This window comes from Peromyscus californicus, unplaced genomic scaffold, assembly GCF_007827085.1.
Source record: "Peromyscus californicus insignis strain IS unplaced genomic scaffold, ASM782708v3 Scaffold_3__1_contigs__length_106647218, whole genome shotgun sequence".
Lineage (NCBI taxonomy): Eukaryota > Metazoa > Chordata > Mammalia > Rodentia > Cricetidae > Peromyscus > Peromyscus californicus.
The window spans coordinates 25205593-25228827 of NW_026294551.1; the positions used below are offsets into that span (position 1 = coordinate 25205593).

Below are 23235 nucleotides of genomic sequence, written 5' to 3' on the forward strand. Positions count from 1 at the left end.
AGGCCAAAGTAATGATTCAGAAGAAGAGAGAGGACGCTTTGGGCGCTGAGGATACTGGGCCCGGACCCAGTGGGACAGTTGAAATGTTTGGCTGTGGCACCTCTCTCAGGCCTGGGAGCTTCTGAAGACTGGATCTAACCTGTCCCCAGTCCTAGCCTGAATAGAACCCAGAACCGGGGCCACTACTTCCTTTGAGAACACAGACTGTCTATGTGACTGAGCTGGAAGCCTGTGTGTGCCTTGGTTCTCTCCTGCCCCGCCCCCCAGTAAGGTTTAGGGAGGGGCTGGTGCCTGTGCCTCTGGCCCAGGACCTACATGGGGTAAGGTGCCTCTCTTCTCAGCCTCCCCCAGCTTGGACTCCTTAGTGCCCCTCTCCACCCAAGCGCTAGCTTTCCTCTGAGTTCTTTCTCTCAGGACTAGTGTTCAATGTTTATGCCTGCTTTGGTAAGGGGGCCATTATGGCGGCTGTGTCCCATCTCTGGGAACCCCGGGGTTGTCCCCTCTGGGAGAAGGTGAACAGTGGTCCACTCGCCAGCATCCCTTCAGTCACATTGAGGAGTGTTGGGCCACAGTTCCTTTTCTATGTCCTACTCAGTGTGACTAGGGGTCAGAGGAGGGACATGCCCCTCCCCCCGCCCCCAGTGCAGAGATCAAGGACACACTGCCATATTTCTGGGACCTTGCTTGCCCCCAGACATCCTCTCTCGTTTGGTCTGGCTTTTGCATTTTCATGGCTCCAGAGTCCCCCTGGGAGTAGGATTCAGGTTGATGAGGATCAGGAGGACTTTTAGACTCACGTAGGGCCCTGACCTCCTTAGCTGGGGGAAGAGAAGATTAAACATTGTGTGAAGGGTCCTGGTCAGCTGGGAGGGGCCTTAGGATCAGGGATATCAGTTACACAGGCCTTATGGGAAGGCTACCCGGAAGAGGTGGGACCCATATGAAGCCCAGCGGGGTGAGAGGGTTTGAACAGAGGAAGAGAATGCCGTATCACAGGTGCTGGGTACGCAGCATGGACTCGAGTGGATTTGGAGCATGGCACAGGAGTCCTTCTGGCTGGGACAGAAGACTAGGGGTGGGTCAGCGGGACATGTGCTGCCAGAGTGACAAAGTGGGGTGAGTCGGTCGGGACAGGAGGGTTATATTTGTTATGGAAAGTTAATCGAATCTGGGGTTCGGGAGGCTTGAGGCAGGAGAAGGAGGAAAGGAAGGAAAGGAGTTTGGACAAAGGGGGAGGGAGACTAGGCAAGGGTTGTTGGTTGTCTACATCTGTAAGGGAGTGACAGAGAAGAACACAGCTAAGGGCTTCGTACTGAGTGCCGGCCTCGTAGCCGGAGGCTGTGGGTTTGATTCCCAGCACTGCACAAACTGGCTGTAGTGGTGCATGCCTGCAATCTCATTGCTTTAGATGAGGAGGCAAGAAAATCAGAAGTTCAAGGCCATCCTCAGCTACCAAACTGGGCGACATGAGACTCTGTCTCAAAAACTAAAATCAAACTTTTTTTCCCCCCCTTGACAAGGTTTCTCTGTGTAGCCCTGGCTGTCCTGGAACTTACTTTGTAGACCAGGCTGACCTTGAACTCAACAGAGATCCACCTGCCTCTGCCTCCCAAGTGCTGGGACTAAAGGCATGCGCCACCACCGCTTGGCTAGAATCAAACTCTTGACTGACGGGGAGATAGATGTCAGTCCCTGGGAAAGCAGCAGAAATGGGTGAGAATCATGGGGGTGGGGTGAGGAGTTAGGAGGGAGTTTCCTAGGATACCAAGTGGACACTTTATATACCTTTCTGGACTCCAGGGGGACCATGGCTTCAGGAGACCTGAGAGCAGTCAAGACAGAGACAGAAGTGGGGGTGGGGTAGAATATGATGGTCAGAGATGGGGCTGCGGGCAAGCGGTGCCTATACCTCAGAAGTCTCAGTGGGTCTGGGCAGTGGCCAGTTTCAGTGGTTTGGGGATCAGGTATGGTGAGGAACTGGGCACCCTGGTTACTGTCTGGGAGGTTTAGCAGAGAAAGCTTCAAGAGGCACCAACCAAGTCTGGCATGGAACCTTTATGTATATTGGTAAGTGGAGGCTGGGAAACACTCACCAGCAAATACTTCTGGAGTGAATGGTAGCTCAGTCGTGCTCAGGTTCATCCCTTTTCTCTGTCCTGCCCCCATCTGCCCCTTTAGAGGCGTAGTGGCAGGACCCAGGGCCCTTTCAATTGGATGGAGTCCTCTAGCATGGTGTGAAGCTGGGCAAACATTTGGAGAAGGAGTGGTTGGTTGATTGACAGAGAGACAACTCGGGGGCCAGAGGACCAGGGGCAGGGGGAAACAGTCCTAGAAGAGTCAAGTCTGGTGGCCTTGGGTAGAAGGAAGTCTCCTTTACAGAGATGGCATAGACAACAGGAGTGAGGTCACTCCTGTCCAGTCCCCATCACTGTGAGGTCAGAGGTGACCTCCTTGGGAAGGAAAGAAGGCAGATCAAGGAGTGTGCAAGAGGGCATTTAGGAACTAGAAATCACGATTCTATCCGGTGGCGAAAAATTCTGTCCTGTCAGAGAAAGGAAAGACAGACATGCAGAAAAACTTGGGGCCCTAGGTAGAGTACCAGCCGCTGTGGAGGACCCACCTCCATGACTCCAAGCCCTCATCCCTCTGCCAGAGCTTACCCCTGGAGCATCCATCCCTGCACTGTTCCATCCCCAGCGGCTCCTGCCCGCTCCCCCTAATGGGGTGTCCCTTGCTTCACACACACAGGTCGGCGGCTGGACCGTGGACCCTGTGTGCCTCCTCAGCTCCCTCTGTTCTCACCTCCACGGCGATTCCACCCCCTCCGGGGCTGGCCAGCCCGCCCAGGTGAGCCACCCATCTCCCCACAAAATCCATGGCGGAGCTTGGCTTTGGGGAGACCCTTTTTTTGTAGGGGGGGGATATTGATATTTTTTATTTTGCACCCCTTCTCTTTTATGTATGAACCCTCCATTTTCAGGAAACTTCCATGCCCTGTATTCACATCTCCCCTTATCCTCGCCTCCCCAAATCTAGCTGGAACCTTTTTGAGGGATAGTTATGATTTAAAAACAAACCAATGATTGTTTCTCTCTTTTAAACAAGAGAACCTAGTCTTGTTCTTGGGCTTTTGGGAGCCTCTTATTACGCTCATCTTATTGCCCTGTCTATGCCCCACTCTTCGGTTCTGAGTACCCCCCCCCCCCCCCCCGTCTGACCACCAGGAAGTTCTGCGTGGTGTCTTTCTCTCACCCTTCTTGTCATTTTTAAAGAACTAGGGTGTCTAGCCCTTGCTTCTGAGCCTGTTTCCCCATTCCTCACCGAGCCTCATTTTCCCTGATAGGAGAGTATATTTCAGCATATGCTCCCAGCTCAGGCCTGGGCACTGCCAAGGGAGAAATGATAACAGGCATGGGAGGGTCACGAGTTCAAGCTGTACCTGGAGCCAGGGAGTTTTGGACTTGATGGTTATGGTCGTAGGTAGGAGAAGGGCAGCAGCTGCCAGGTCACTGGATGGAAGAAGTCCGGTTCTTCCTGCACTGGAGTGTGCCAAAGCTGGACTTTCCCAAGGCAAATGAACTGAAAGGATGTTGTGACCAGCTAGGAGACTATGAGGTGTTAGAGCCGGGGGCACCTGGGCTGAAGGAACTTGTCTAGTAACAGCTTGGCACACTGGGCATCATTCTGAGGGCATGGAGCCGCTTCCCTTCCAGCTCTCAGCTCCATTTTGGCTGAATTTGGAAACAAGAGAGCAGGGGGTGTGCCTGTTCTTAAGGCTGGATGAGAGAGTTGTCCTGAGTGGCCGAGTGTGGTGGGGACCACAGACAGAGAGAGGGTCGGGACAATGATAGTGATGGACGGAAGACAGGCACAGGGTGGGCAGGTAGGTCGCTGGTGCCTCAGGTTCCTTAGATGGAGTGTGGGTCAGAGCTAGTGCTGGGGAAGGGCAGGAATGAGGCTGGACTCCAGTGGGCTGAGTTGTGTCCCGTGGTGGAGCTAAGGTCTGTCTGCCTGTCTGGAATTCTGCTCTGATGGAAGGAAGGAGAGTTTGTAGGGAACCTTTGTTCCAGAGCTTAATAATAAACACAGCATCTTGTCATCTCTTGATACAGCTTATCACATTCCTCCCCACCAGGGATAAGTCTGAGGCTCATTTTTGTAAAGCTGAGGCACAGAGACACCCAGCAAAGGACCAGAATCACACACAGCAAGGCCGGATCAGAGGCCAGCCAGGAAACTTAGGCATGCTGGGCCTCCCGACTCCGTCGGGGATTAAGTCATGGAAGGATTAAGGGGGCAAAAGGGCGCTGCTGAGAGGAGGCTAAGGGCCGGGAAGGTGGGGGCAACTAAGATCTTTGGGGATGGGTACAGTGAAGAGGATCCTGGGAAGGGACCAGAGGTTAGACCAAGCCACAGCCCCTCCCCCCGCGCTTCCACAAGGCTGTCTAACCTCCCTCCCTCCTGCTGCAACCCGAGTCCCGGGCGGCGGGCCGGCGTATCGGGTGACCGCGGCGACGTAGCCACCAGCCTCCTCGGCTCTTCGGCGGGGCTGCGCCGGCGGGGCCGCGCCACGGGAGGGGGCCGAGAGGGGATGCGCACGGCAGCGCAACGCGCGGCGCCAGGTGGAGTCGCGGTTACCGGGGCGACCGGGGCCCGGGCCCGCTCGGCGGCGGCGGCGGCGGCGGCGGCTCTCGCACTGCAGCAAAGGGCACCGGCGGCGGCTGCGGAGGCGGCCGGGGGAGGGGAGAGCCTGCGCGGGTGGGAGTAGCGGGCGGTTCTCCCTCCCCCGCCCGACGCGGAACCGGGCTCCGCGCGCGCGTGCACCTGTGGCGGCCGCAGGTAAGGGCAAGCGGCTGTGGGGACTCGGTAGCCGAGTGGGATTCGGAGCGGGGGGGCGGGGACCTGGGGATCGAGTCCCGATCCACGGTTCGGAGGACTGGTCTAGGGGTGCGGGGCGTGCGGCTGCAGCGAGTTCCCTCCCGATCACGGAGAAACGCCCCCTCCCTTTCCCCACCGCAGCAGGTGCCTTCCACGTGGGTCGGCCCCCTCCCCCAAATGCGGCAGGCGCCCCCTCCCCCAGCCTCGGAAAGTCATGACCTTCCCTGGGTGCGCCCCGGCCCAGGGCGCCGTGCGGCTCCCGCAGCGCACCCCCCTTCTCGCACACTCAGCCTCCGCAGGGCTGCGAACCGCTGGTGTCGCTGCAAACCCCTCGGGAAGAGGGCCGTGTGCGGCGTGGCGGTTGCAGGCTGGCGGCCACCCGGGCCCGTGGCAGAGCCCTAGGCTGCGAGCTGGCGTTTCCGTGGACTTGGATTTGCAGGAGTTGGGAGGTGGGTGTGTGCGCCAGTCTGGGGATCAAGGAAGGGGGTGCGACTCGTGGGTTGCCTTCCTCTCTGGAGGATGCTCCTTTGGGGCCTGAGGTCAAGGAGGGGTCATGCGGACACCTCGCCTACCCTAGGATGTCTGCCCAGGGGAAGGGGAAGGAGCTGAGGTAAGGTGCCCATGGGGATCCGTCCCGCCCCTGAAGGGCTGGAGTGGGCGGAGGAGGGCCAGCTGTAGGGGAAGAGACGACTCCCAAGACTAACTACTGGAGAGGTGAGGAGTGACAGGTTAACTCCTCAGCCCTGGAGGGAAAAAGCTGTTTCCTCCACTCTAGGGGTGTTAGCTTACTTCCTGGGCTCCCTGGGGGAAGTCCCCTCCCCCATGGCTGAGAGCTTGGTCCTGGGGGATGGTTGGTTGGCTCCTGTTTTTGCCTCGGCTCCTGCAAGCCTTCACCACCAGCGGCGGGTCCTGCTAGTCTCTCTCCAGCGCAGCTCTACTTTCGGGGTTCCTGAGTTCTGGGGAGGCTAGTCCTCCCTGCACGTAGAGATGTTTTGGTTTGGGTGATGTTTTTGTTGAGTGAAGGGAAGAGGGACCCTGGTTCCCTTCTGTCTCTGCCTTATTTATCAATTTATCTATCTATCTATCTATCTATCTATCTATCTATCTATCTATCTATCTATCTATCTATTTAGAGTCAGGGTCTCTCTATTATGTAGCTCTGGCTGCCTTGGAACTCTCCGGGTAGACTAGGCTGGCCTCGAACTCTCAGAGATCCACCTGCCTCTGTGCTGGGATTAAAGGCGTGGACTACTATGCTCAGCTCCCTGCCATTCATTCTTTCAGGGGTTTTTTAGACCCGTGTCATTCTCGGGGAAAAAGGCTCAGAACAGCCGGGCCAGGGGTTGGAAGGAGTAGGGCCAGGCCTAGTGTTTAGAACTACCCCCTGCCTGCTGGCCCTGCCTGATTTGCTTGATTGGCATTTATTCATTGCCACAGAGGGTACTGCTACATACCAGGTACTTACTGTGCTGGGCACAGGCCGAGGAATCTACAACTAGGCAGGGGGTCAGGGTAGGGACCAGAGGTGTCCCTCTTGCACAGCAGAGGAGGAGCCCCTGCTTTCTATCTTCAGGGACGCCCCATGGGTTAACGCCTGGAAGGGTGGATGATGGCCCATCTCCCCAGGGACTTCTTCCCACTGCAATTTTCCCCTACCAGGACAGAGAGTTGCTGGGAGACCATGTACCTGGTTCCTGCTGGGACCAGCTGAAAGGATCCCTTTTCCCCATTTGAAGAGAGGACCATGGAAGGAGGCGGGACTTGCTCGAGAAGGCTCTGGCGCTCAGAGCTGCAAGTTACAGGGCTGAATGGCAGTGTCATGAATCCACCCAAGTCCCCCAAACACAAACATAGCTTCTCTTCCATTTGTACCCTTCCTAGAGCTAGCACGATCTTTCCCAAACGCTGGTACCACCACCCTGTCATCTCCCTTGGGCCTGTTTGTGACCCAAGCCTTCCAGCTACTGCCCAGTGGGTGTGTACAAGCTTGGAAGTCCATAGTGGGGCCTAGTCAGTGTGGCTATAGCCAGGTCTGGCCTGCCCATCTCCTAGGAACACCAGTTGGATCTCAGTCATCTGCACCAGGTACCCTGAGTCCCTTGTGCTGAGACAGGTGACCGAATTCGGGATGGGACAACTTTTATTGCTCTCAGTTCAGGAAATCAACTCCCTGACTCACGATGATGGTGCCATCATAGCCAATGAATGGATACTGGCTAAAGGTACCACAAATGTCCTGACCCTGCTAGTAGAGGGGAGCGGAGAAAGGACATTTTCTCTGAGTCTCTGTGTACTTCATACATGGCTCTGATTTTAAAAAATTAAATTTATTTAGTATGTGTGTATGGGGAGGGGGAGTGTGATTGCCATGGTATATGTGTGTGGAAGTCAGAGGACAGCATAGGGGATTTGGTTCTCTCAATCCACCATGTGGGCTCCAGGTATCGAGCTCAGATCATCAGGCTTGGCAGCAAGCACCCACTGAGCTGTATTGCTGGCCCTTGTGTACTGTTTTGTGTTTATTTCTGTAGCTAGCATTTGTGTATGTGTGTGAATGGGTGTCCTTGCCTCTGTGGCTCTGTGGTATGCTGAGGGGGGTGTGGCTGGTCTTAGACCCTCTGTGTCTTTGACTGGGCATAGTGCTAGCTAGGGTTTTTGGAAGTACATGTGGGTTTGAGTCAGGTCTCGGTGTGGCTGTCTCTGAGTTGCTGTGTGTTCCTGGGGCCGTTTCTCGTGGCTTCCGTTAGTGCTGTGCACCTCGGTGGGTGTGTTTGTTGTTCTGGGCATGTTTGTGACATCCTTGTCTACCCAAGGATATGTCTGAGTCTACCAGCTCCCGGCAGGAACAATGTGGATGGCTCTTGTACCCACTGTGGGGTGGGTAGGGAGTATGAGGCTTTCTCTGCAGAGCCATCCGTCCATCATTTCTGGTCTGCAGACATGACTTTCACCATAAACCTCTCCAAGTCCTCAGCCCGGCTCTGATGTCTCCTGTGAGTCTACTCTCCATGCCTCCCCTTCTGTCCAAGGTCACAGAAGCTGTGGCTCGAGTCTTTAAGCCTTGCCCCTTCCTGTGGTATCTGAGGGCATCCCTTGTCACCTTGGGGGTGCCCTGTGTCCATACAGCCTTTGCTGACCCCTTTTCCTGCCTGAAATGTGTGGCTACTTTTCATCTTTTGGAGCCAGTAATTTGGGAGAGAAAGGGATTGTGGGTCAGGTATGCATGCAGCATGGTGGCAGACAAACTTTAGTCTAGATCCAGGTTGGCATCACTGTGAAATCTGTACCCAGCAGTAGCCATCCTCAGCCCCGTCCCAGCTCCTCCCTGCCCCCAACACATCCAGGGGGCACAGGGCACCACAGCATGGTGTCCTCCCAGCGGGAAGCCTCCAGGTCCCTCTCCTCTGCCATTGGCTCTGAGGCCTGGGGAATCTTGTCTGCTCCTGCCAGGCACCCTGGGACCAGGCCATCTGCTGCCTCTGTCCCCCTGCTGCGGCTGGTACCGGTCAGCAGGGTACCCTCTGCTTTGCCAAGAACCAGCCCGCCCTCAGGGCTGTCCTTTCCTTGTTACTAACCATCTGGAAGGACCTTCCGGTCTCTAGGGAGGGCAGGGCGACCCTGGGTTGCCGGGAGTGAGGAGAAGCCTTAGGCCCCCTTACAATTCTCTGCTGTCTACGTAGCTCCAAGTGCTGCCCAGGCTCCCCAACCACTGCCCAGTGCCAGAGGTCACTGGCAATGGTCCACTTTTCTCCACAATCCTTGCACATCCTGGCACACAGGCCTGCCTACCCTGGCCTTGGTCCCAGCTGCCACCATCTACTCCCTGTCCTTAGCCCTACTGGAGCCCCGTTCCCTTTGCACGGTTTCAGTCCTGTGTTTTCTGTGCTTGGATCTGTAGCTGCAACTCCCACTGCAGACCGCCCAGTGTCTAGCCTCCGCCTTTGACCCCTCACCTCCATCTGCTTCTTCCCAGTCCTCCTGCCTGTTCCAGGGTACCTCCTGAAGCTTTATGTGGGTCTGCTCAGCACACCTCTCTCCCATCTCCAGCCCTTCACTTTCCTAACCAAGCTGGAATGCCATCTTTTCTGGGACATTTTACCTGGTCTCCCACACCAAGTGCCGCCACCTCTCAGATCCCGCCGCCCAGATTTATCACTGCCCTCCCCGCGAGTCTTTGACCGCCTCATAGTCATCTTTGCTTTTCCTTTACCTGTAGCTCTCTCTGAGGTCAGTTACTGTGGCTAGAAAGACACTTAAAACATCTGGAATGTTCCATCCTGCTCCCCCACCAGCAGACCCAGAGTCTGCCCATCCTTGGTGAACCGGAATGATCCAGCCTCGGGAGAGAATTGAGAGGCACAGGCATTGCCTACTGTCTGTTCCCCAGAGGGTGGAGGCCCATGACCCAGGGTTGTGTACTGCAGATCTCTGTCCTGTCCCTGCCCCGCTTCCCTGGTAGCCCCCTCATAACCATCTCTTCTCTTATTCCCATCAGCAACCAAACTACTGGAGTTTCAAGGTCAGTGCGCGATGCTTCTGCCTCTGTGACCACTGCATGTCCTTCCCCCCCTCCCCCTGCCTCTGCCTTGCACATGCTTTGCACTGGGGTGTGCGTCTGCAGGGGGCCCCCTCCTTTGTGGGCGGTGGGCCTGGGGCTGCCGGCTATGGCTGCTGCTTGGGGGAGAGTCTGGGTTTGTCTGCCAGGGGCTTATGGATCCAGAATGGGAGTTTTGCCGCCTCTGCTGGAGGTTTGGTCTAGAGATGCTCAAGTCTCCAGCTCTCCCAGCCTGCTAGGAGTGAGAAGGACTCCTGACACTTCTCAGCCTAGAGAGTCAGCTGACAGAGGCAGGAACCCAAATGCATGAGTTCCCTGTGGACCCTGGACCCTAAACTCACATTGTCCCTCAAAGGAAGTCCTCATGGCTGCCTCTCTTACTTCCCACCGTGTCAGGACCAGGCAACACACTTGCCATGTACCCTTAAACTTGTTCACCTTGGGGGCCAGGTCTAGGGAATGGACCTCCTTACTGCCTCTGAACAGTTTGTATTACCGAGAACTGGAATGCTTTCTTTCTCCCAACTCCCAGGATACCATGGTGTCCCTGGGGGAGTACCCTTGGGCGCTCCCTCCACCTTCCTTGGCTCCCACACCCAGAGCTGGGTGAGACAAGTTCTGCTGTGGCTTATCATATAGGATCTGTGGTCCCTGGGGCCGCAGACATTATGAGAGGGTAGCAGGCTGGCACCCAGACTGACCCGGTGTCCTAGGTGCAAGCGTTTTCTTTTCTGTAAGAAACCTTTGAATCAGAGAGTCATGGGAGCCTGTATCTGCCTGTCAGCCTGCCTCTCTGGAGGGGCAGGAGAAAGGAGAGAGTTAATGCGTGGGCCTGAGGGTCTGATGGCCCGATGGTGAATTCTAACCTGATACTAATGAGCTCAGCGACCCAGCTGTAGGTACAGTCCTCTGGGCCTTGTTTCCTCCTTTGGAAGGTGAGCAGTGTCTTCATCATAGAGGGGTCCCCCCACTCCCCTTGTGGGGATTAAATCCAGGCTCTTGAGTATACAACTCTTCAGGGGTATTGTTTTTGTTTGTTTGTTTTGCTTGCTTTTGAGACAAAGTCTCCCTGACTGGCCTGGAACAGGCTATATAGGCCAGGCTGGCCTCAAACTCACGAAGAGCTACCCGCCTCTGCCTCCTGAGTGCTAGGTTTAAAAGTGTGTACCACCATACCCAGCACCCCAACCCTTTCTTACCTTTTATTTTGAGACAGGATGTCACTAAGTTGTCCAGGCTACGTCTGTAGCTCAGACAGGCCTTGAATTTGTGATCCTCCTGCCTCAGCCTCCAGAATTGCTGGATCACAGGCATGTGCCATCAGGGCTAACTCAGAGTTGTTGAAATATTGAAGAGATGAGAAGAATGCATGTCCGAGGCAGTTTGCCCTGTTAGCAAGCTTTACCTGGTAGCTGATTTCATCAGAATTAGAGTCATGGCTGCTGACCGGATGCCAGCCTCTGGGTGCTCCAGTCGCCTTAGGCTTTCATGGGAAGTCTGGAGCCCCAGGCTTCCTTCCACTCAGAGAGATTCTGATTAAGGGACTGTGGATCCTGGAAAGAGAGTTTGTGAATCTTCCTCTCTGGTGCTTCTGCCCAAGTCTGTAGAGAGCTGTTGGGAGCCCAGACCTTGGTTTCACTGTCCTAGCCCTGGCTCCTTCTGCCTGGTCTCAGGCAAGGTCTCATTCGCTCCTTGGTGGAGCAGGTCTGATGGCTGAGTTCATGCCTCCCTCGCAGCCCCGTCCTGTATTCAAGTTCTGTTTGAATTCCTGTTTCCTTCCCTTGCCACCTTCTTTAGCCGGCACATCTAACCTGTGACCAGCAGCCATATGTGGCTGTCACTGTGGTCAAACACCAAATCATGAACTTATTTGAAACATTATAAGATTTATTTTGTGATTTTTTTTTTTGTGTGTGTGAAACTTTTATTCAGTTGTCAACTGTGAATTTGGTAGACGTCATGTCAAAAGTTGGACATGCCTGCCAGTGGTTTCTAGATGTTTCATTTTCTCTGCCTTGGTGGAGGCCAGGGAGCAGACAGAAGTGTTAATAGAGTTTCCTTCTCCTTAGAGTTTTCTCCACCCCCACCCCACCCCAGACAAGGTTTCTCTGTGTAGCCCTGGCTGTTCTGGAACTCTCTCTGTAGACCAGGTTGGCCTGGAACTCACAGAGATCCACCTGGCTCTGCCTCCCGAGTGCTACCACTGCCGGCTTAGGATTTTCTATAAAGGTAGAAAGAATGGAAAGGTGCCCATGGGTTAGGATGGAGGCAGGAACAGGCAGAGGAAGGGATGTGACTGTCTCTTTTCCCTAGAATTCCTGTGTTTGTGGCCAGCCATCCCCAGGATCCTGCCCTCTTCATACAGTTCATCCCTTCCTCTTCCTGACATTCATTTGTGTCCCCCACTCTACCCAGTGGCCACCCCTATTCTTCATCTCTGCCAGCTGCTTCATTCTGTCGCCTTTCATCGACCCTAGCCTGGCAACCACTGACCTTTCAGTTGCCTGGCAACCCCATGCCCACCAGCTTGATTCAGACTCCCTCACTCCTGCATAGGTTGCCCACTGCCGCGGCTTCTCTGGGGATGAGGTGGGAGGGGCTCTGTCACTCTGTCAGCCTAGAACTGAAGCCTAGGCTCTGAAGTCTGGACACAAGATCTCCCAAGCGGGCCCGGTTCATAACACCACCTCCCTGCTTCCAAGACCCATTTCCTCCCTGCCGGTCAAGGTATTGTGCTTGAGGCTCGAAGCCCCTTGGTGACCTCCAAGTCTGATTTTCCATGGCCCCAAGTTCTCAAGGCCACTCTGAGGACAGCTGGGCACACCGCTTGTCGGAAGATGCTCTCCTACTATGCTGTCCCTTTCCAAGAGTGCTAATTGGATGAAACATTAAACTGGCTTTAATAGGAAGACAGATTAGTTAAGGGATAATCAGGATTTGGGGGAAGAAGGACTGGACAGGAGAATAAATTATTCACTTTTAGAGGTGTTTGTTAGGAGAGGTGGTGCTTGCCTGTAATCCCACACTCAGGAGGTAGAAACAGGAGGATAGACACAAGTTTGAGACCAGCCTGGCCTATGTATCAAGTACTTGGTAGTCCAGTCATGGCTACATAGTGAGATCCTGTTTCAGAAACAGAAAAATAAGAGAGATGCCTTTGCTATTGTCTTTTTAATTGTATAAGTAATATATCCCAGTTGTTCAAAATTCAGTTTCATAAAAGAATAAAATGAATAAAGAAAGTTCTCTTAAACTAGGCAGTGGTGGCTCATGCCCTTAATCCCAAAACTTGGGAGGTAGAGGCAGGCGAATCTCTGTGAGTTTGAGGCTGGTCTGGTCTACAGATCGAGTTCCAGGATATATATATATATATATATATATATATATATATATGTATATTCTGTCTTGATTTGTGTGACTTAAGTGTTAAAAATAAGTTTATTTGTATTAGTTTGTTTTCAGACTCAGTCTCACAGTGTAGCCCAGTATAGCCTCAAACTCATGGCTATCCTCTTGCTTCAGCTTTTTCTCTGCTGGGATTATAGGCATGCACCAACGTACTTGCCTGTGAAAATAAGACTATTAAGTATAGTTGGAAAACATGTTTAATTTTTTTCATGGTAGTAAGCTTACATTTGTATGTATAATGCACATACCACAGAAAGATATAGATTTGATTCATTATCTTACTCCTTTAAATAATGTAAATGAGAGCTGAGCATGGTTGAGAATGCCTTTAATTCCAGCACTTGGGAGGCAGAGGCAGGTGGATCTCTGTGAGTTCAAGGCCAGCCTCGTCTACAGAGCAAGATACAGGACAGGAACCAAAACTACATGGAGAAAACTTGTCTCAAAACACCTAAATAAATAAATAAACAAACAGATAGATAAATTAATTAATTAATTAATTAATAAAATGATAACAGGGCTGGAAAGATTGCTCAGCAGTTAAGAGCACTAGTTGTTCTTCCAGAGGTCCTGAGTTCAATTCCCAGCAACCACATGGTGGCTCACAACCATCTGTAATGAGATCTGATGCCCTCTTCTGGCCTGCAGACAGAACACTGTATACATAATAAATAAATAAATCTTTATTAAAATAATAATAATAATAACAATCTAAACTGGGTGTGGTGGTGGCAGCAGTGCATGCCTTTAATCCCACCACTCAGGAGGCAGAGGCAGGTGGATCTCTGTGAGTTTGAGGCCAGCCTGGTCTACAAAGTGAGTTCCAGGACAGCCAGGGCTACACAGAGAAACCCTGTCTTGAAAAACAAACAAAACAAAGCAAAAACAAATTAATAATAATAATAGTAATAATAATAATAATAATAACAATCTAAACCATGGAGCATCTATACAGTAGCTGGGTTTAGTGTGGGAACTGGGGCACATTGCAGAGGTTGTGGCCCTGGGTGACAGCCAAAAGTAAGATCTAGAAAGACAATGGAAATAAGGAGAGACACCACCTCCCAGGAGACGGGGGTCAGGCAGTCCTGTGGCATCCTTCCCACTGAGCTACAGCTCCAGGCCTTTATTTCAGGGGAGGGGTTCTGGGAATTGAACTTAGGGATCTCTGAGCTATCTGTGACATCCTTCCCATTCTCAGCTCTAGATCACTTTTAGCTATAGCTTTAGGGAAGGGGCGGTCATACTCATTGCTAGGGGAGGCCAACCAGGCTGTGTGACAGTATTTATATCCCAAGGAGGGGTGGAGTCTGCACAGCACACTTGTGTGTATCACACCTGACTTTGCATGTAAACCGAGTGTACCGTTTACTTTAAATTGTGGTTCAGTTGACTCAAGGGTTTGGAAGACTCTCCCCAGTTACAAAATCCTCTAAGTCAAGAACTCTGGGCATGGACACCTCCCAGTGCTGAAAGCCTGGGGTCTCTCATTCCCAAGCCCTCCCCCCACAACTCCATGAAGAATAAATCCGCCGCTCACACACCCGCCGCTTAATTAATGTCTGGAACTAATGCTCCAATTTGCTCAACAATTCTGCTGCTCACCTCGGTGACAAATTTACGTTGTTGTTGTTCGCTGGAAGCTTAAAATAGCAGGCGTGCCCATGGGTCCAACTCAGATGGTTTCTTGTATGGCTTCCCAGGGTGCCTGAGTCCTTTGCCCACTGCCTACCCCAGGGTGTCCCAGGGAAGCCAAGGCCTTCGAGAGTTGGGGGATCTTTTCTGCAGCTGCCCAGCAAGTCTGGAACCCAGGAGACCCTCCTCTGAATGTGTGTGTGTTGCTGGCTGGCCGGAGCTCTGTGGCCCAGATGGAGGCAGTGGCAGAGCAAGGGATGGGGGTGGGGGCTCATGCTTGGTGCCTCTCGCCCTGCCCTGCCCCTGCAGACACGCAGCTCGCGCCATACTCAGGGAGCCCAGCCAGGGCTGGCAGACCAGGCAGCCAAGCTGTCCTACGCCTCGGCTGAGTCGCTGGAGACCATGTCCGAGGCCGAGCTGCCCCTGGGCTTCAGCAGGATGAACCGCTTCCGACAGAGCTTGCCTCTCTCCCGCTCTGCCAGCCAGACCAAGCTGCGCTCACCAGGTACTGCCCAGCCTGCTCGTCTTCAGGCCCTGCCACAGCTCCTCCCTCCGGCTCCTCCCGCCCTTTGCTACCCCATCTCCTGCCATCCCCTCCTCTAGCCGCAGTCACCTCCTCGAAGTCCTCGCTGTCCTCGGGCGCTCTTTCTTTCTCCTCTACTAGACCTTAGCATACCCTGCTGGCCCTTAATGCTCTCTCAGCCTCCTCTCTATTCAGCCCTTTTCTCTTTCTACAAGGCTTTTTCCATCCCCCCTCCTCCGGGCGTTCTCGCCAGCCTCTCCAACTTTCCCGACTTCCCTGCAGTTTCTGCCCCACCAGCTCCTGCCCCCAGCCCCATTTCCGCGTCCCGTCTCCAGCTGCCTGGGGTCGGTGGGTGCTTGGAGAGGCGGGCCGCAAACCGACGGCATGAGAAGCGCGTGGGTGCACTTGCACTCAGGGGCAGCCTCTGGCCTCAGACCTTGCCGCTGTGGGACTGATGCCGCTCCCGAGGGCTCACCGCACTCGCCTGGCGCCAGGCGGGCCGATAGAGACAGTGACCGTGAGGGCCGCGTCTCCTTCGCAGGGGTCCTGTTCCTGCAGTTTGGGGAGGAGACGCGACGCGTACACATCACGCATGAGGTCAGCAGCCTGGACACGCTGCACGCACTCATCGCGCACATGTTCCCGCAGAAGCTCACCATGGGCATGCTTAAGTCGCCCAACACCGCCATCCTCATCAAAGACGAAGCTCGGAACATCTTCTACGAGCTGGAGGACGTCCGGTGGGCGAGGCCCCAGGGGTTGGGTAGACTTTCCCACACATCTCCTCTAAAGAGTGCTGGACCTCTGGTGGCCCTTCCCTAGATCACTGTGCACCCTCTCTTCACCCATTACCTCCTCTCCCGAAGCCCTAGCGCCCCGCCCTTTCTGCTAAATCATCCAGTCCTGCGGGTTCCCACTGACAGGAAGCTATGGAAGTGGACAGGTGGAGACCCCCCCCCCCCCCCCCCCCCCCCCCGTGTACTTGCTTGCTGGTGGCAGGGATGCCCCTCCCCCCAGGCACCAGGAGTCTCTGAACATTGAGGTTAGGAAAGGGGGAAAGTGTTGGGTGTCTGGGCCTTCTTGTTTGCCTGAAGTAGCTGCTGCCAGCTAGGGAGAGGGAGGGCATGGTGACCCTCTGCCCGTCTCTCTACCTGACAGGGACATCCAGGACCGCAGTATTATCAAGATCTATAGGAAGGAGCCACTGTATGCAGCTTTTCCTGGCTCACACCTCACCAACGGGGACCTCCGGGTAGGTCTGGGAGCACCCAGGGCACTGGTGAGATTGGGCAGGTGAAATCTAAGCAGAATATGGAGCCTGAACAGTTTCGGAGATGGGAACTGAGAGGCTGAGACGGGCTTGTCCTGGTATAGTTGTGAGGTTGTGGGAAGTACCACTCCACTGCTCACCTGTTACCTCCCTCACTGTCCATTCAAGATTTCTCTAAAAGGCTGTTAGAGACTGGAAGACCTCTCTCCCAGTCACTCCTTTTTCTCTTCTCCTTCCTGGTCCCCGTCAAGGATGGGCTGAGGGTTGCTTTTCTGATGTCTTTCCATCTGCCGGTTTACTCCCATGCTGGGAGTACTGATGGGCAAAGGGCCGAGGATGCAGAAGGACACAGGACAGAGGGGGCTTCCTAGGCCTGAGTGGGGGAGAAGGTGAGGTGCTGGCTCCTCAAACAAGGCGAAAGAAGTCCCCTTTGTGACCGGCTCCATGGGCTTTTCGGGCTGTTTTCCGCACAGAGAGAGATGGTGTACGCGTCGCGGGAGTCGTCGCCCACACGGCGCCTCAACAACCTGTCGCCCGCATCGCACCTAGCATCCAGCTCGCCACCTCCAGGGCTCCCGTCGGGGTTGCCGTCGGGACTGCCGTCGGGCTCGCCCTCGCGCTCACGCCTCTCCTACGCTGGGGGCCGCCCGCCCTCTTACGCCGGCAGTCCGGTGCACCACGCGGCTGAGCGGCTGGGCGGTGCCCCGGCAAGCCAGGGCGTGAGCCCCAGCCCCAGCGCCATCCTGGAGCGGCGCGACGTGAAGCCGGACGAGGACCTGGCGGGCAAGGCGGGCGGCATGGTGCTGGTGAAGGGCGAGGGCCTCTACGCCGATCCCTACGGGCTTCTGCACGAGGGCCGCCTGAGCCTGGCCGCCGCGGCGGGGGACCCGTTCGCCTACCCGGGCGCGGGCGGCTTGTACAAGCGGGGCTCGGTGCGCTCGCTCAGCACCTACTCGGCCGCCGCGCTGCAGTCCGACCTGGAGGACTCGCTCTACAAGGCCGGCGCCGGCGGCCCGCTCTACGGCGACGGTTACGGCTTCCGCCTGCCGCCTTCGTCCCCGCAGAAGCTGGCCGACGTGTCGGCGCCCTCTGGGGGACCCCCGCCCCCGCACAGCCCCTACTCGGGGCCGCCCAGCCGTGGCTCGCCCGTGCGCCAGTCCTTCCGCAAAGACTCGGGCTCCTCGTCGGTCTTTGCGGAGAGTCCCGGAGGCAAGGCCCGCAGCACCGGGAGCGCCTCGACGGCCGGAGCACCACCTTCTGAGCTCTTCCCCGGACCTGGGGAGCGCTCCCTAGTAGGGTTTGGGCCGCCGGTGCCAGCCAAGGACACAGAGACCAGGTGAGGGGACCTCAAAGAAGGAGGCACTGCGGAGGGGGGGCAGGTTCTCTCTGGATTTATGTCACAGCGGGTGGTCAGAGTGTCTTCAGTGTGGCAGGATGGACACTGGATGGATGGGTGAAGCCTCAAGTGATGGCAATAGAGACCCGAGTTTGTATTTGTTCCCCAAGCCTCGGTTTACCGGGAGGGAAAATGGAGTGCTGAATCAGCCGGTTTTTTCTGTGCCCGGGCAGCAGCGAGAGCTGTCCAGCACAGAGCCCCGCTGAAATTCACTGGAGCAGGCTCGGGATGGGGAGGAGTTGGGCTTTTTGTGTTTATGTTTTGTGTTCTTGAGACCGGGTCTTGCTATGTAGCCCAGGCTACTCAAACTCAGCAATCCTTCTGCGTCAGTGTGCCCTGTGGTGAGAGAGGCCGTGGAGAGCTAGGAGTTTGGTCCTTGGCTCTGGGTTCCTGTTCTGTGTGGCCGCCAAGGGAAGACTATCTGCCCTCTGGCTGCTGCTAATCTTAGGAGTGGGGAGTCGAGTGGGCGGGTGGGGCCACAAACTCACCGGAGCCCTTGCTCAGAGCCACCTTCCTCCCCAGGGAGCGCATGGAGGCCATGGAAAAGCAGATCGCAAGCCTCACGGGGCTGGTGCAGAGTGCCCTGCTGCGAGGCTCAGAGCCTGAGACCCCAAGGTGAGAGCCCCTCTCCCAATACCACTGTCAGGGCCTGGGCTTGAGGCAGGGATGAGGGCAATGAGCCCCGTTAGAAGCTCTGGACTCAGTTCTGCCTGTGTGTACTGTGTGACTCTGAGTGATCCCCTTTTCTGTGGCTCTATCCTAAGATCAGGGAGCTCGGGTGACATTTAAGGCCCCTCAGCTTTGATGGTCTGAGGCCAGCCCAAGCTCCCGTGACCACTTTCTTTTCTTTCTGTCACAGTGAGAAGATTGAAGGCTCCAATGGAGCAGCCACCCCTTCAGCACGTGAGTGACCCTTCTCTTCCTCTCAGAGTCTTAGGATTAGTTGGCTAATCCTTAAACTGGGCTACTAGCTCCACTGGTAGCTACGTCATGGGGCTTTCCACAGATAAATGAGTAGCCAGCCATCTTACTTAGCCCAGGCACTTGACTCGTGCTAGGACTTGCCACCACTTAGGGTGGACAGTCATAACCACGTGCCTCTCTGCCTGGGTGTGGGGCCAGGAATAGAGAGGATGGCTCCTTCCCCTCGCCTTTTGCTCCACTTCCCTTATCGCTCATCCTTCTGGTCCCTCTCAGCAGCTTGTGGATCGGGTAGTCGGAGCAGCGGGGCTACTCCGGTGTCGGGCCCTCCCCCGCCCTCGGCCAGCAGCACCCCTGCAGGGCAGCCCACCGCTGTCAGCCGCCTGCAGATGCAGCTGCACTTGCGTGGCCTACAGAACAGTGCTAGCGACCTGCGTGGCCAGCTTCAGCAGTTGCGCAAGCTCCAGGTACCGACCCCCACCCCACCCCACCTACTGGCTCTAACTCCTCTCCCCCAGCTCTGCCCCCACCTTTCCCCACCATCCAGCTCTGGTGGAGTCCCTCATTGTTAAGTGGTCTTTCTTCGGGCCCTTTCTTCTCTTCCCTTTCCAGTTTCCACTTCCTCATTAAATCTTGGTCCACTCACCCTCAGTCCCCTTCTCCCTCCCTGAGCCCACCCCTTCCCCCATGCACCATCCCTTGAGGCTGTCCCAACTCCTTCAGGCTCCACATCAGTATTCCCAAAGTCCCCTCAGCTCCTCCTTCCTGAGCTTGTAGTGGCTGTCCTGCCCTGCCTGGCAGATGGTCCCACCTGTCAGGAGCCTGGCATCACTGTGCCACCTCCTCAAGAGGGGCTCAGGGCTTGTCAGGTGAGGATAATGAGCAGAGACAGGCTGAGAGGGGGAGGCAGAGAGCTGCCATCTGGGCCCCGGGTAAGATCTCGCCCACCCACGTCCTTTGGGCTCAGAACTGGACCTTCATCTTGCAGTCCCAGCCACAGCGGCAGACCCTACCAACCACAGAGTTTGAGTCCTTCACCCCAGGCCCTGTCTCCACTCAGGGCTACTTGAGGCCACAGCTACACAGTCACACTGTCCTCTGGGTCCTACCTAGTGCCACCCGTTGGCCACACCAATTCTCATCCCATTCTCCTGCCCCTGTACTCCTCCAGAATATAATCTTGGTCTCCGCTCCCGGCTGTCCCACCCTTCGCTGCTGCGCGCAGCCACAGCCATGCTGCTATAACTTGAGCGAAACCCATAATAACTTTGCCCTCTCCGTGAGCCCTATCATCCTCGGTCCGAATCTCCTGCTGGGTTCTCCCCAACTCAGCCCTTGACCCCTGTGTCTATCTTGCCACGTCTTCGCGGAGTTTTGCTTGCACCGGGCAGCCCTCTGCCAGCCTTTCCCAAGCAACATGCGTCCTCCTCCCGCCCGGTCCACGCGTGCATCCTTGCCCACGAGGGCATCCTTGCGTCCCGCAGCTCCAGAACCAGGAGTCGGTACGCGCGTTGCTGAAGCGCACCGAGGCGGAGCTGAGCATGCGCGTGTCGGAGGCGGCGCGGCGGCAGGAGGACCCGCTGCAGCGGCAGCGCACCCTGGTGGAGGAGGAGCGGTTGCGTTACCTCAATGACGAGGAGCTCATTACTCAGCAGCTCAAGTGAGGCTGGGCCCCCGCGCGCGCGGAGGGGGTTGGGGGGGTGACCCAGCCTGATTTGCATGGGAGGCGCAGCTCCTTTACTTGGGAATCATAGATGACGTTGGTCTGTTCTGAAGTCTGATTTCACCCTCCACTGTGGCCTGATTTCTCCGTGACCCACAAACCTTTGGCCATCTGGCATAATTCCTGATTTCTTTTTTTTCTGGCTTGGTGCCTGCCTCTGCCATGGTGTTGCTTCCTGTGGCCTGCAGCCTACTCTCATGAAGCCAGCTGTCTATTTCCCCTCTGACCTCTGCCTGCTTTCCTTTGACCTAAGACCTATGCAACTTCACCCCTGGGTTGAGCAAGAAGGTGGCGCATCAGAGGTGTCGTCACCTGTCCAGGTGGCTGCTGACCCTTTGCCGCCCTGATCCTTGAGACCAAGAGTCAAGGAAAACCCGCCCCCCTTGTCAGCACAGTGCAGCTGGGCTCTAGTAGTCCTGAAGGAGGAGGAACAGAGAACAACCCACTCCGAGTGCTTAGACACAGAAGGGTTAACAGAAGACAGTCTGATCCAGATTTAGCAAATGGCTGTCTGGCCGCAATTCCATTGTCTGGCACCTGGGAAGGGAGATGCTGCTGTTTTTCCCGTGTCCATTCAGGAAGCAGCGCCGCCGCCGCCGCCGCCGCCGCCGCCATCCATCCACCGCAGCTTTTTCTCCTGAGTTACTTGGGCTGAGGCAAAGGCCCCACCTCTCCTTGTGGTCCCTTTTAGTGACACAGTGCAGTAGGGGATCCAGAGACGGCTCCAGAATCAAGGGGCTATGTGATCAAGGCAGCTGCTACCCCTCTCTATGCCTCAGCGTCCTCATCAGTATTGAGATTTTTTTTGCAGTTCTTTCCGAAACAGTTGAGGGCTTGGTTTGTACTAAGAGGCTTGAGACCAGGGAGCCAAGAGAGCCGTGGGACAGTGCTATCCTACTAAGTCATATTTGGAGACCTCACCAGGGGCTCCATGAGGAGGTCACAGTTCAGCCTGGGGGCCCATGCAAACCTGGTATGCGTCTTGGCAATGTTTAAGGCAAGGAGTCCTGTAGTCCTGTAGTCCTGTGACACCATGCAGCTGAAATGCAGTAATTGAAATAAGCCAGCAGCAGCAACCCCAGCCCTCCATCATGTCCAGGTGGGGTGACTTAGTGACAGCCACAGCCAGATCTCTAAGCAGCTGCTGCCATCCTCTCGTCCAGGGATTCTGGTTCCCCGATTCCCTGTCCCTTCCTTGTCTCTTTCCATTCTGCATAGAGGAGCTGGGCCAGGATTTTCAAAAGGAGTTAGACCGAGACATTAAAGGGAAATTAAGAGAACCATCAAAGCACGGAGGCAAAAGAGATAAAAGGACTGATTTATGCCCTGGTCTTCATGAGTGTCTGGTTCCTGAATTCCTAGGGTCCTTAGTTCTCTAGGAGCATTGCGAGTCCCCATCCTCTGCCTTATCACACCCATTACTCAGACTGCTCACTGTAGAGAACTCAGGAGATGCCAATCTCCAGCCTGGCACTTGGCTCTTTTGACTGAGGCGGGGATTGGGCCTTATGATGGTTCTGGTCTGGCCTTCAGAACCATCCCCTGCCTCCTGCCCTAGCCGTCCCACGATAGCCCTGCAGCCCCTGCATGCTCGCCTGTGCTCTCTTTCTCGCTCTCCGGCGCTCTCCCTCTCTTTCTCTTTCTCTCATGTCTATTTTCCTTTGCTCTTTCCTCTTTTCTGACATCCTGCTGGCAGCTGAGGCTGGGTCTTGGTTTTGTTCCTGCTGGGCTCACTCACCTGTCTGTCTAGCCAAAGGCTTGGGCTCTCTCTGGATATTGTTCCTCTGGCTGAAGCCTGTTGACTCCCGAGTCTGTCTGCTGACCCATCGCTGGCTGTGGGAAAGGGCTGGTTTTTCCCATGTGCTAGCGAGGGCTAGGTGGGACAGCAGGTAGGTGACATCATTTAGTTTGGAAGGGAGACACATGGGAGCCAGTGGCTGAAGTTCCACATGAGTAGATACTGCTACACCACAGAATAGTTGTGTGACCTTGAACTAGTTCATTTCAGAGCCTCTGCCATCCCCCCTTTTTGAAGGCCAAACCTCAGTTAGGTTTCCTTATTTGTTTAAGGCAGCTGCTGCAACAAAAAGCTCCCAAATCATTTAATGGCTCTAAAGTCAAAGATATTAAACTGGGTGTGGTGGTGTAAGCCTGTAATCCTAGCACTTGGGAAGTAGAGGCAAAACCGTCATCAGTTCTAGGTCATCCTCAGCTGTGTATCTTTAGCCAGCCTGGGATATATTGAGATCCTATCTCAAAAACTTAAAGGGGGCAGAGCTGACTGTGGGGTTAAGAACACTTATTGCTCTTGTAGTGAAAAAAGACCCAGATTCAGTTCCCAGCACCCACATGGTGGCTCACAACCATCTGTAACTCCAGTTTCAGAGATTCTGATGTATACTTCTGGCCTCTGTGGGCACCAGGCCTGCACACAGTACTTATACATGCAGGCAAAATACTTACACACCTAAAGCTCAATAAATACATCTTTCTTAAAAAAAAAAAAAAGATAGACAGATCTTTCTGTCTTAGAAAACACTAGATGGGTTAGCAAATTTCTCTCCCATATGCAGCCAGTCAGGGATCCAGGCTGATGGAGTTTCTGCCATGTTCAGCCTGTGCCTTCTAAAATCACCCAGCAGATCATGGTCTTCATAACCAACCAGAAAGGGAAAGGCTGTAGAGGGAGCTTGCATAGGAGGTCTTTATGGACTAGTCTGGGAACAGCGTGTGTCCTTTCCATCCCCATTTCACTAGATAGGCCACAGTTGAATGCCCACTTCTAATTGCAAGGAAAGCTGGGAAATGTAGTTTAGTTTTTGAACCACTGTTTGCCCATGTGCTAACTGGAAGTAATGTTCTACCTCCAGGACCTGTTTTAAGGTTAAAATGAGGAAATGGATGTATAGGACTGATGTGGCACCTG

The 23235-nt window shown here is 55.0% G+C and overlaps 1 protein-coding gene across 20 annotated transcripts in view; it reads left to right on the forward strand.

Moving 5' to 3' along the window:
• The window catches only part of Srcin1 (SRC kinase signaling inhibitor 1), a 70793-nt gene that overhangs the window by 24938 nt on the left and 22620 nt on the right, over positions 1–23235 (forward strand). For 15 of the 20 annotated variants that reach the window (XR_008222371.1, XR_008222372.1, XM_052757650.1 and 12 more), the window contains 10 exons: positions 2749–2847; positions 9374–9397; positions 14786–14981; positions 15541–15739; positions 16158–16251; positions 16743–17605; positions 18188–18280; positions 18525–18568; positions 18863–19053; positions 20071–20246. Coding sequence is in view for 18 of the 20 variants with exons in the window: in XM_052757650.1 (XP_052613610.1) it covers positions 2749–2847; positions 9374–9397; positions 14786–14981; positions 15541–15739; positions 16158–16251; positions 16743–17605; positions 18188–18280; positions 18525–18568; positions 18863–19053; positions 20071–20246 (1979 nt within the window). In the remaining 2 variants the exon portion in view is untranslated. The remainder of the gene's footprint in view (positions 1–2748; positions 2848–9373; positions 9398–14785; positions 14982–15540; positions 15740–16157; positions 16252–16742; positions 17606–18187; positions 18281–18524; positions 18569–18862; positions 19054–20070; positions 20247–23235) is intronic. The other 5 variants (XM_052757651.1, XM_052757662.1, XM_052757646.1 and 2 more) reach the window with 4 other exon arrangements.